The sequence below is a fragment of the Falco naumanni genome, chromosome 1 (genome assembly GCF_017639655.2).
Source record: "Falco naumanni isolate bFalNau1 chromosome 1, bFalNau1.pat, whole genome shotgun sequence".
NCBI classification, from domain to species: Eukaryota; Metazoa; Chordata; class Aves; order Falconiformes; family Falconidae; genus Falco; species Falco naumanni.
The window spans coordinates 20,880,132-20,893,467 of record NC_054054.1 but is presented as its reverse complement, the minus strand read 5'-3'; the positions used below and the strand labels follow the sequence as shown (position 1 = coordinate 20,893,467).

At 37.9% G+C, this 13,336-nt stretch overlaps 1 protein-coding gene across 4 annotated transcripts in view; it reads right to left on the bottom strand.

Annotated features, from left to right (window-relative positions):
- The window catches only part of SEC24D (SEC24 homolog D, COPII coat complex component), a 64,110-nt gene that overhangs the window by 13,595 nt on the left and 37,179 nt on the right, over positions 1-13,336 (bottom strand). For all 4 annotated transcript variants that reach the window (XM_040584310.1, XM_040584328.1, XM_040584320.1 and 1 more), the window contains 3 exons: positions 8,671-8,809; positions 6,940-7,055; positions 3,914-4,038 (listed from right to left, as the gene is read on the bottom strand). In XM_040584310.1, the coding sequence (XP_040440244.1) occupies positions 3,914-4,038; positions 6,940-7,055; positions 8,671-8,809 (380 nt within the window). The remainder of the gene's footprint in view (positions 1-3,913; positions 4,039-6,939; positions 7,056-8,670; positions 8,810-13,336) is intronic.

Genomic DNA, 13,336 nt, shown 5'->3' with positions numbered 1-13,336 from the left:
GCTGCAGGCAGCAGGCTCAGCCTCTGTTTTTGTGGAGGTAACACCTCTAAGCAGTAGCCCACTCCGCCTTTATTAACAATACTAGTTAGACCCTTACCAGGTTTGCAGTCCTAAGTTTAGTGAGCTTTTCCCTACAAGGCAGTGCTACAAAAAAGTGGTCTTCATTACAAATAAAATAGCACCCTCTTGTAGCAGGGTGTTCTTCCCATAAATGGCAAACCAAGCCCTTAGTGCAAAATATGCCAGATAGGAAGCCTGGGGTACTTGCAATTACTACAGATCAGCCCGTATGTTCTATACAGCCACATTATAAACATCTAAGCAGCCTACTTAACTTACAGCGAGATGTCACAAAACCAGCAAATACCAAGTCTGGCTTTTGCACATTTTACATGTTTGAAAAAGTTTCATATTTGAAGTACAAAATTTGGAAATCCTCATTAAAGACCCAGCTATACCACTGAATTAATTTACAATCTGAGAGGAAATTATTTCATTTCCCTGTGCCTCAGTCTCCATTTGTAAGAGGGGAACAGCAAGAATTATTGTTTAATCTCACCAGGATGTAGAGCTATGTACCACAAAGTTATTGGAGACTGCAGCAATAGGAACCACAGAAACAGCCAAGCTCACTTTTTTTTCTGTAGTTGATAAAAGAAGTCACTCATGGAAGGTTATGAGTGTAAAAAATTTAGCACAAAGAAACATTCCCATTGACAAACATAATGTACGCAGACTCATACAGATGTTACTATCACACCAAAAGAATTTCATACCAGAGCCCTGCCATAGTATTTCCAATTACTAGGCACTTAGGGCAAAAAAAGTACAATTCATCCTTCACTCCAACCTCTGAAGAAACAACAGAGTGTTAACAGTCACCCTTGAGCCTCCAGCATAGAAAAGCAGCCATGGTTTGAAAAAATTCATCCTTCTAAAGAATGTAAAGCCTTGGCTGCAAGAAAATCCACGGCAAGGCCTCTATCCTGTTCCACTTCAACCAACATACTGCATTTCATGACTTCACAGATGCTTGCAGAATCAAAAGGCAAACTGAAGAGGAGAAATGGCAAATACATTTCTACTGCAATTCTTGTTTATTTTTTCTTACAGCAAATAAAAAAAACCCCACAACTGTCAGCCTTCTTCCTGGCTATCAAATCTGTTTGTCTTCAGAGATTTTTTTTTTTTTTTCATGAGCAGTTTAACAAGCTTCATCTAAAACCTTCAGCTTGGGAGCATAATAATTTTTCTCATCTACATTCTTTACCTCTCATGTCAGTCTAGAATGTTAATCTACCATTCATGTTTTATGGGAACACAGCTGGATGAAAAAGAGGTGACTTTGATCTAAAACAAATCAGAATTCTATATTGAACACGCTCCATAAACAAACATTTTAAATAATTCCTCTAAGATACACTAACTCAAATGGAAGCATCATTCCTCAATGTAGATTTCTAATCATTCCCAGCACTTGGACAGAAAATAGTTTTTTGGTAACATGATTAACGGGAAGCACTCAGGAGCTTGATGAAGACAAGGTATCATTAACTTTCTGTACATACACCACTTTCCTACTTCAAAGAGAAGTACCTACATTATCCCAGTAGTCCCAAGGTTGCTACACAGCAGGTATTTGGGACAATTTTTTCAGATACTGCTTTTACCTGTGGCAGTCTGTACTACCACACTTCATTCCATTTCTGCTATCATAATTTTAAAGCAGGAGTCCTCAAACTTTTTAACCAGGGGGCCGGTGCGCGGATGAAGTGGCAGGCAGCCATCTGCAGCTGCTTGGTTCCCACCCCCCAACCCCCAGCGAGGAGAGTGTGTGTGTGTGTGTCTGTAAATACCGGGGGCCAGACTGAGGACCCTGGGGGGCTGTATCCGGCCCGCAGGCCGTAGTTTGAGGACCCCTGTTTTAAAGAGTAGCTGTGAATGCAGCAGCCCATTGCCTATATATCTCACACGCTCCGTTCTTTAAGTCTCAGAATGAGATGTCTGGATCATATGTACAGAAATGCATTCAAGTGGTTTTGGCTTATGGTTTTTAATTATGCACCTAAAAATCGTATTTGCACAACTAGACAACTAGTTTGATTTTCTGAGTTCATAAGCACAATCTCTGTAAACATATTTCTCTGTATTTCTCTAAATATGGAGTCAGGGGTTTCTTGTTCGGAACAAATAAGTTTGGAAGTCTGCTCTACAATTTCAAGCAAGCAAATAATGTGTTTTCTGCTGTGTTGCAAGTCTAAAAAAACACAAAGATCTTAACAGCAGGTCTTGAACCACCTATCTTAATCCCTGCTTTGCTACCTCTAACTTCTCACTTCACAGCCACTTTCACAGGCTCACCCAGCACAGGCCTTCACACCAATGGCCCTTCTGGGACACAGACTGCTTTGCTAGCACAAGTCCTTCCTCTTAAAGACATGAGCAGAGGGTGAATTCCCTGCACAGGGCTTTCCCCTCATGTGCTAACAGCAGAATATTTTTGCAGGTGTCATTGCCAGCAACAGAAAATGAACACACAGTGACCTTCGTGTCTCAGCACCAAAATAAAAGTTTTACCACAAATTTCGCTGGAATGCCTTATGTGTTTTTCTGAAATTAATATTGTTTAAAGACAACAGACAAGTCACAAGAAACTGAAGGGTGTGTTCTTTATTTGCTTTCATTGCTTTTTTTCCTTGGCCCTGCAAACAAATTAGTTAGCAGCAGATCTCTGCAGAGTGCTGGTGAGAAGAATTTGATACGCTTGCTTTCATTTCTCCTCACCTTTCCCTATCCAACCTTGGTGTTTCTAAACTGCCAACTGCTTTTTGTTACTACCATCATGGCTATCTTCAGAGTCATGACCAATCCCTGATGGAAAGGTCCAAGACAGCTTCAGGATAGTATCACACACTAGTGACTCCAGTGTAATATTCAGTGACAGAGTACTTGAGAGATGGCCTTACATGGGCATCTGACACACTAACGCCCTACCCTGGACTGGAATTTCTTTCATGCACAGAGATCCCAGAAGGACACAGGATAAAAGATTTCTAACATATACCAGATAATCTCAAGGATCTTGTCTCCCACTCCTCCTCACTTTGCTCTCTCCGTTTCTTAAGTCTGTTCTCCCTCTGCAAGTATTGTTATTTGGAACGCACTTTCTTCCTCTACGTTCTTCAACACCGTTATATGCCTTCACTGAGAAACGGCTACTTAAGTTTCTCAGTCCTTCATTGCTCATTTAATTACGTGTCCCTGCATTATTTAAGCTGTAATGAAAACTACACTAATATACAACACTAAAAACTACACTCAACTACACTAAAATAATATACTGTCATTAATATTGATCAGTAGTAATACTATCACTGTGTGTTTAATGCTTACAAAGCAAATGTTTGCTGCCTACAAGAATTGTTCGCTCAGATACATACCAGGAAAGAAAAGTCTCAGCACAGCAAGAAGCTTTAAAAGTTTTCCTAATTAATAATAAGAGCTAAAGATACAAACCGTCAACACTATGGCTTTAGAGACTTGCCATTCTTGAGTATTCTGCTTTTGGTATTTCTCAATTTAATGAGAAAAGCAGCATTGCAGTAAACAGAACTACAGCAGGTAAAGTCAAAACTATAGCCTGGGACTTAGCTGCTAATACCACTAGAGTTCACTACAAGAAAGGAGAAGAATGCAGGCTACTAGACAGACTCTTTCTATTCATACAGTAAGCACAGACATCAAAGCTCAAGAACCGCCAGCTGTGTTAAAATTAACATTTGGTCACTATCACCCCAAAAGTGCCTGTACTGTAAATTTTGAATTTTCCTTAGCTTGTTTTTACCTCTCAACACGCAAAGCTGCATGAAAACGGCAGTGTAGCAAGTTAAGCAAAGCACACTTGTTTCTTTACCTTGGAAGTTTATCTAGCAGAGTCTTCAGTTCATCACATATGAGTTTAACGAGGCCGCTGTTTATGTTTCTGTATGATACGTCAATCATGAAGATGTAAGCCGGTGGCTTTGGTGGCTTGTTGTTCTACAGAAAAAATGACCATTCATAGGGAAAATTAGACAAGTGTTCACTGCTAAACAGTGAAAAGTGTTATGCTGAAAAAAATATACAGCTAGTACCATAAGGCAATCTTATAAATTATTAAATCAATACAGTGTTCAGTTGTTTGAAAAAATGCTATGGATCATAAACAGTAACTACTGCAGAAAGCTGACATGTATTGGGTGAAATCCACCCCTGGAATAAAACATTACTACTGGAAAATAGCATCCTAATGGAATAAAACATGTAAATGTTAACAGTTTATTAGATAAGATGAAACACAAACATTTTCTGCTGCAATTCAAGTGTTTAAACAAATTTGCCTTTTGGCTTTTTTCTGTACCCATGTGGTTTTGCATCTCCTATATCAATATGCAATACTGTTTTGTTAATGTGAATGCTTAAATTTGGCTTTTGTTAGCATTTTCCTCTTAACAACTGTTGAAGCGATTTCAAAGCAATCTGGAAACAGAAAATACAACTTAGATACGTAACCAGAATTACAATATCTCAAGTTCTCAGCAGTACTAAGCAATGATCATTTGCATCCCATTTGTCTGTCTTGCTGTCTCATGTTTCAATGTATTCTGGACAGCTGAACTGTATGTTCAGGAATAAGCTCACTTTTTGTAAGGTAATCAAAGCATGAGAGTGGAACATTCAATGTATGGAACTGCTGCATACACAGACCTACCTGATGGATTCCTTTGGGAACTGCTCTTATTCATAATGTAAGTGGCATACAAATTGTGACATACATTACTGACACAGGTTTTCTTAAGTAAGAAAAAGTAAGATGAAGGGTTTTTTGTTTCCAAGTAAAGCAAAGTAATGCTTAGAGATGCACTCAGGAAGAAGACCATATAAAGTGAACACAGTAACGGTTATCATCATACTCCCTAAGATCAGTTTTCCTAATTCCCATTAGGAGGAGTAGTGGTCATTACTTGGTGTCAAATTCAGGACAGCTTTTCCATTATACCGTTTCACTACCTTCATACACAGAGTTCGGACCACTTAACCAAATTACTCGTGTTAAACTAAACCTTAGAAAACCTAACCCTTGAATGATGACTTATCCATAGTCCCTGGCACACTTTAAACTAAATCTAACATTAAACCCCTGATCTCACTTCATCCAAATCATGTACATCAGGGCTCCTGTGAACTAAAACCAGGCGGTATTTTTAAAAGCTGTTCTTTTTACAGTACTTGGATTCAAATTTCAAAAACTATCACACTACTTCTAAACTCTCGTACCGCATCACTGTTTATGAAGAATCCTTCCATATTTTCTGACAAATATATGGCAGAACAGAGGACTTGTGCTCTTACCACATCTGCTTAGCAGAAGCGCAATAATGCAAACCAGCTGTTATTTGTTAACATTTTTTGTAGCTGTTCATCCTTGTCATTTGATAAGCACAAAAGGAAATGACTTTTCAGCTCTGGTCTTAAACTGGATTTATAAAATAATTAAATCTTTGCAACTTGGAGCAAAATGAAAAATTATTTATAAAAATAGTATTAACTTCTGTAAAATTTAATGACTTAGCATTTCCAGCATGAGTGTTAATTTCGTAAGAGATTCCTTCTTTTGTAACATTCTAGTAAGCCTATGGATGGCTCTTTGTAACAAGACAGACCGACCATATTGGATGACTTATCAAGGGAACTCCCTGATTTAAGCTATATGGCAAAAGCCACTGCACTGAAATGAAATGCACTGTGATGATGACTGCATCACACAGGATTACGCTCTGGAACAGAGAAAAAGAACTGTGAAAATGGCACAGAGCCATTCAGTACACATGAGTTTCCAGAAGTTTAGCTGCCAGAAATCAGCAAAGCTTAACTGAATTTGGTGGAGCTACACTGGATGTACACTGAGGATCCCGCGCCCTATTTCTGTAATGCCTCACTACAACTCTCTCCTGTTCTGGGGTTTAACCCAGATTCCAAAAAAAATCTATACAGGTCATCTCAGGAATTTCACTGGATTTTGGAGCAGTACCCTAGTGAGAAAGCAGAATTAAACCTGTTCATTCTCTTCATACCAGCAATAATGTGATGATCTGAGGAAGTTACTGGTATCTACTTCAGGACTCTGTAGGATCCAGTTGCCTTCCCTGACCTTATCATGACCTCAGTTCCACTGACAGGAAGATAATTCTGCCTGATTTCAGCAAGAAAGAAATATATGTCCATACTGTGGACAGATGAAGTCACACTCATAATTTTGTAAAACGAGCTAAAGTTTGAAAAGTTTAATTAAATTATGCTTTCAGAAGTATCAAATACAGTTCTCTAATAAAATCTACTACAAATATTTGAAGTGACTTGAGCACGCTTTGGACTGAGTTCTTCAGCAAGTCAATACTCGGAGAGAGAACCCACTGCATTTTAACTTACTTACTGGTCAGAATACTAAAACCACTCTTGCCAGGAAAAGATTACAAGGTCAAATTCCCTTGCTAAGGTTTTCAATATTGGGAAGGCAATTTAGGCATGGTTCTGCCTTCAAAATTAATAGAAGATGTGCACCTAAAATGCAACACCGCATCAAAATTTCAACTATATCCTCTAAACAGTGCAACATGCTAGCTAGGACCAAATGACCGTTTCAATGACTGGTGATCCATGACTTTGCTGCACTATTTGTTATTCTTACTTGCTAGTCTCAGTCTGCAGCACGAAAGAACAAAACATAATACTCTCTGCATAAATAAACACTAAATTCTCTGCATCTATCTTCATTTGCTAGAATGTTCCTGGACTATTATATTTCGCTTACAAGTGCATTTACTCTACTGTAGTTACTTAAAGGATCTTGTTTGTTTTGACATAAAATTGTAAATAAGTTTGCATACTGGAAATACTCACTCGGCAGTAATCCAAAGTAGCAACATATTCATAAGATCCCAGAGATAGCTCAGGCCTTTCACAGTGGTCTACCCGTCGGCCAATGTGGTCCAGATGTTGAAAAAAGAACGGAGGGACTAAAAACCAACACAAGAGCAGGGAAAAAATCACTTATGTTTCGGGGAGGAGGGAAATAACCCAACAGCTTCTTTCAACATACACAATGTACTAACGTAGGCTTCTCTGTTACTGATCAAGAGAAGAGTTTAAACACCCAAGTTGCAATGTTGGGTTTTTTTCCCCCCACACCCCAGCTTAAAAAAACCAACCAAACAAAACCTCACAACATTCCGGTAATGCCAGTTTCTTCTGTATTTGGAGGATAGGGCATATTCCCCTATCAATGCACATATTCTCCCACCTCTACCCTGTCAGGCTTGAGTAGGTAAAACCAACACAGGCCATTTCCACAGGCAGGAGCCTGTTACCCTCAGGATACACACTTAACAGTGACTATTCTGTTAGCAGATACAGTCTATGCACAGCTTAATTCACATCACTGGAGCCAGAGCTCTGCAGAGGGACAGCAGATTTAGGACTTTTCCTAAATACTGTACTGCTTTACCCAGTGCAGAACTCCAAAGCAGTAAGAAATCAAGTGGGTTTGCCAACAACAATTTATACAGCTAGTCTCATGGTTCGAGTCAAGCTGGGGAAGAGTAACCTCTGGATTTTAGCTCCTCTTTCCTCAATCAATATATATTTAGAGAGCTTATTTTCCACACTTTTGCCTGTAAAGAGTGTATGTGTGCATGAGCAGGGGAAAATATCTACCTAGTTTCTTGGCCATTTCTAGTCCTCAATAAAGTTGGGGTTTTTTTAAGTGCTTTCTGACTCAGATCAAAGACACTGTAGTAATACGAAGCATGATTTAAAATGACACTGCAACTTAAAAGGCCTTTCTTAAAATGTTCACCATGCATTTACATTTCTCTCTATGAGACTTTAAATTGCTAACAAGCTATGAAACCTGTTATCTGCTATGCCTGCATAAACATCTGAGCGTCAGGCAGAAAAGAAGTTGGAGTGAGTCTGTCAAGGTTCACGTTTCAGAGTTGAAAAGATTACTGTATTAGGGAAAGCACTATACCACTGTGATCCAGCTGAGGAAATACGACTTGATACAAATGTCTAGAAAGGCTAGTTCTGGCAAAGATTTGGGATTTAGCCAAGAGCACAAGAACAGTTATGAGTCACATGCAGCACACTTGAACAAATATGGCATGGTATCTTCTGTGAAAACCAACACTTGTCACAGTAAGATTAATAGGTTATTTAACCACTGTATCCACAGCCATGGACAGGACTAAGCTAACGTGGTTCTAAATATCTGGTTCTTCCTGGACACTTAGATTTCTGAAGGAAATTATGTTTTTCCACACAAAGTTGCTTTCAGTTAGCAATACAAACAGCTTTGTATCTTACATTGACGTATTTTTAAATAAAGTTTTGACTGTATCAGGCTGGACTTCATGAGTCAGCATTATTTTTCAGACATTTTTTCAAATTGTACTGACCAAATGTTTCTACGTATTTTTCTTGGGTATTTTATTATTATTTGTGAAACAGACCTAGTTACTGCATCTCACTAAACTATTTTCTTAGCGAGTCGAGAATATAATTTTAGGGATATAGTTTCTTTTTAGTTTAACGGCATTTGTGTGAATCACACATCAGAGAAACATCACTTACCATCATTTATACAATTGCAAAATCCACACTGGTATCTTCTTCCACCTTCAATAAACTGCATGAAGGGACACATATAAGCTTTGCACCGGTTGCATCGGATTGGTCCAGTCTCACCATGGTTTACAACATAAAGAGGTGTCTAGATGATGAGATACGTGAAGTTATAAAAAGCAATGCAAACCTGAAACCAAATAAAGTCAGCTTGAAAGCTACTGCTCAGACTTTTGCTAGAGATCACCTGATCAAGCTATCATTCATTGTTCAGCATTCACACAAAATCTGCAGTACAGTTGGCTCAGCTCCATAGATCCCCCTCAGGGACTAAATTTACAAGTTCACAGGCCCTATTCCGACACTTATCAGAAAGAGAGTAAGGACTCACACCAAAAGCCTACCAATTTTTGAAAGTACTGTAAGTTTAGGGTTCCAGGCTGATTTTCTCCAGGCAAAGGGTTGTTACAGCTCACTAAGAAAAATCAGCTGGAGTCATATTTTACCTTCTCTGTCAGATTGAGATTTTCCTGAAGAAATCAATTGCAAGCAGTCTCTCAAACAGATATTTGCTAAGAAAGCTTCTACTATTTTGTCCTAAATGCTGCACCCCCCCCCCCGCCCCGGTGCTGCCATGTTAAGTGCTACACTAACATTTAAATGCTGTCAGGGTCACCAGCTAGAGTAGAAGATTTAGAAGAAATATTAACAGTTACTGAAGGAAAGTACACACAGCAAACAAATACAGTATCTCAACCACTTGTCAGTTTAATTACACTGACCATGCTTGCTTATAGCCTCTGCCAAAACCCATAGCTAATAGAAGACATTTTCCAGATGCCTCTTTCAGTAATAATTGTGCAGCAATTGAAAGATTCCTGTGATTATACCTAATGTTAGAAAAGTCTACTTTAAATGGCTACAAAAAAGGAAGTTTGCTCAATTATTTGTGAAACTTTTTTTTCTTACTCCCTTCAATCCCAAATAAAAATCTCTGAACATGACAATATGAAAAGAAATCCAGAGTTTCAACCCATAACAGATCTCCTCAAAAGGAAAAATGCTGACAGCCTTTGAATGCTAAAATACCACTAGCACATTCTTTTTTTTTTTTTTTTTCATTACTCTTTCTCTTACAGAATAGACATATTTCATCTATTATACACTTTATATTTTTTTGGAGCATAAGAGTCTTTGAATATCTAGAACATCATTCATGTCCTTCTAGCATCCACTACTTACACGTATTTTATTGTTTGTTTATATTCTACAGAGACTATTTTACCTCTCCAAAGGGTTTAATGCTTTTTGCAAAGGATGTTATACATATATTTTACTACGTAGGTTTTAAGTGCTCCCTCCTGTTCCACTGAGATACTATTTTACTTTGTGTTCTTTCTTCTATAAAAATTGAGTTTCACACAAATCAAACAATAATGTGAGCTGACAAACTATCAGGGTAATTTTTTAGACATGAAAGCCTTGGCTACAAAACCTGCTCATCAGCCACAATTGCTTAATAAGTTTTAAAACTTCTGGGTTTTGTTCATTACTTGGCAATTTTCTTATTATTATTCTGCTGTATTAGCTTAATGAGGCCTGAATCTGGTTTGCCGTTGATATTACCATAGCATCTGACCTGGTAGAGGAAAAACACAAGACTAAAACAACTCCTGATGCATTTATACACGTTGATTCAGTCATTTTAAACCTTGTTTTGATACATTTAGTATTATCCAAAAGCAAAGAAAAGCTATCCTGAAATTATCAAATTTTGAAATACTAAAATTAAGACCTTTATATAAAAAGCATGAACATGAACAATCAAAAAATAAATGTCATGAAGTTCAGAGCCTAGGTGTCCACACTCTTACACATACTTAATAAATTAACTTTTTAAAGAGATGAGAAATAAAAATAATGGGGGTTTTTCCTGGTCTTTTCATATTTTGGGGGGAAATTTTAGTTTTCCCGTCCCCTTAAGTTTCTTTAAAAAACCCCACTTATTACACAATCCTTATTAAAAAAGTGGGGTTAGAGCCTCAGTAGCCTAAGGCTTATGTCTGCAAAGATTTACATGCATATTTAACTTTATACATTAAATGGTTGTTTTGAAGTTACTGAGTCTATGTGCAGCACATGAGGTTAAAACACATGCTCAAGTATTAAATAAATAGTGTCCACAGACAATGTTCTGCAAATATATACTATGCTGGATTCTGTTTTGTCTTGCCCAGAGAAATAAAGGATGAAACACCGATAACAAAAGCATGCAGAATCTTAAAAAAAAAAAAAAAAAAGGGGTGTGGGTGGGTGTGGGTGGAGAGAGATTAATCAATGAAGCAAAACCAACCAAAACCACAAGTAACACAATTAAGGATTTTGTCTAACAAATAAAAATCTCCCCAAAAAAGCCCTATATGTATTGATTTGTTCACTTGGAATTTTTTTAAATTACATGGCATTTACATTTTAGTATTTTCTTTACATACTTTCAAACATAACATCAATAATGAGCAATAATAAATAATAAAGCTATGCGTACAATAACTTCAGAATAAGCACTCAGACTGAAAGCATCAAATACCCACTTCTTGATGTGAATAATACAGTTGTGAAAGAAACTTTATCTCAAAAAAGCTGAAATCTTCCAGGACATTAAACCCTAAGACTAGACATTCAATCCATCAAGAGAAAGTAATTTCCATTTGTGCGTGTAAACTGCTAACTAATTTCTGATTGTCAAAACAGCTTCTGTCAGGATGAAGTAACCTTTTTTTTTTTTTTTTTTTTAAAAAAAAGGTAGATCTCCATAGGAATGTACAAAGATAAATAATACTGTACAAAGTTACAAGTTTACACTAACGAATACATAACAGAAAAATGGTCATTAAAAAAGACACGGTACTAAATGGGGAAGTCTTGTTTGATGTGCTCCACTCTCTGTAGATGTCACTGCATAACAGAAGATAAAGCAGAGCTCCATTTATGGTCCCATGGAAATCAGTGGCAAACTCTTACAGGAGCAGGGCAATAAGATAGAAGAAAAAAAAAATCTCTTTTTTCATTACGTTAGTTTGTTCTTTTGTTGTTTGGGTTTTTTTAACAAATGCAATGCTTAGTTTTCTTTTGCTTTTCCACCTATAAAGTATCAGCATTTTCTTTCTCTCCTCTCTTAAATCTCTACAAATAGTAAGAGAATCAAGTTCGATATCTACCATAGTTATCTGCTATGCTTGTGGACTTGTTATGGCCTTATACTTCTCTTCCCCCTTATGTCTTCAAAAACCTAACTGTGAACAGAGACAGACCTCAAAAAAAGGAACACTTAGGTATTGATTGTTGGTGTTCCAGCACTACCAAAAAATTTCTTAAAACCAATGACTAAAGCAGTACTTGGTAGCCTAAATCTGGATGGGACGCATAAAAGGGATTCCTTTTATGTAAGTCAAAAGAAGAGAGGCAGAAAGAATCAGTTGTGCTGGTAGACAGAACATTAGTTTTAGGTTAAAGCAAAGGAAGACTGGGCAGAAGAGATGGAACTATTGTAAGAGACCTGCATAAACTTCCCCTTCTCTGGAACTTCAGGGCCCCATTAGAGTGCAAGTCCTGAAAGTCGATCTGGTAAACCATAACTTATCCCACAATTAGCCCAAATATAGCTGCGATAGCAAGAGTTTTATTTTGGAAATATTTCAGCAAGAACATCTCTAAGGAGTCAGAGCAATATCACAAAGCAATAGATAGACGTTGGTGGCACAGCTCCAAGATGAAATACATCCATAAAAATTTCCAGAGGGACTGTAACCTGTGCTTTCAACTCTGAGAAAGCAGAATTACTATTGCTTGCTATAAAAATGAAGTCCTGACACCCTCCTGAGGGTTCCCTGTTATGTCTGCAAAGTATCACCATACTCATGCTGCAAGATCAAGATCACAGCTGGAAACTGTAAGTGTAGGAGTAAGGACCGTGATGAAGCTCAAGATCATCATGGCACATCTCTATAAAGGTGTTCTAAAGAGAAAAATCATGAGAGAGAGTGTGTGTCTCTGGAGAACAAGAGAGGCATACACAAACACTTAAAAAAACTAGCTGCTTATCACAAGCAAAATAAAATGTATACAGCATCTGTTTTCATTGCCAGACTGGCATACGGACAGGGTTACAAGACAAACCTCCACACGTGATGGACATTGCACCTTGTCTTTGCCTTTTCCTGCCTACCACAGCCAAGGTGGGTTCCTATCCACTCCCTGACACAGACCCTCCCATCTGCATTAGGAGCTACATTTTCACCCTCAGTTTGACTTCACCATTGTTCAGATGCATTTTCCACCTCAGCACTGAAACAACACGAATACAGAATCGTACTGGAAAGAGGCCGACACAGCTTGTGAACTCTGGCTACATCCAAGAGGAACATAAAAACTCTTTCTGTGAGCGTAGTTTTCAGTTACATCAGTGTCTCTGTCACACCCTACAAGAAGAGGAACTTGCCCCGGGTCCTTCTACATACTTGTGAAGAACTTAACTGCTGAAAGACATGGCTGGTCAGTCTACACAATGTAACACTGTATACTACATGTGACAAGTTGCTTTTTCAACTGCAAATTATCTCAGAGGCAAATGATCCTGAAAGCACACCCCATGAAAACCCCAGATTTAGGGGATCTA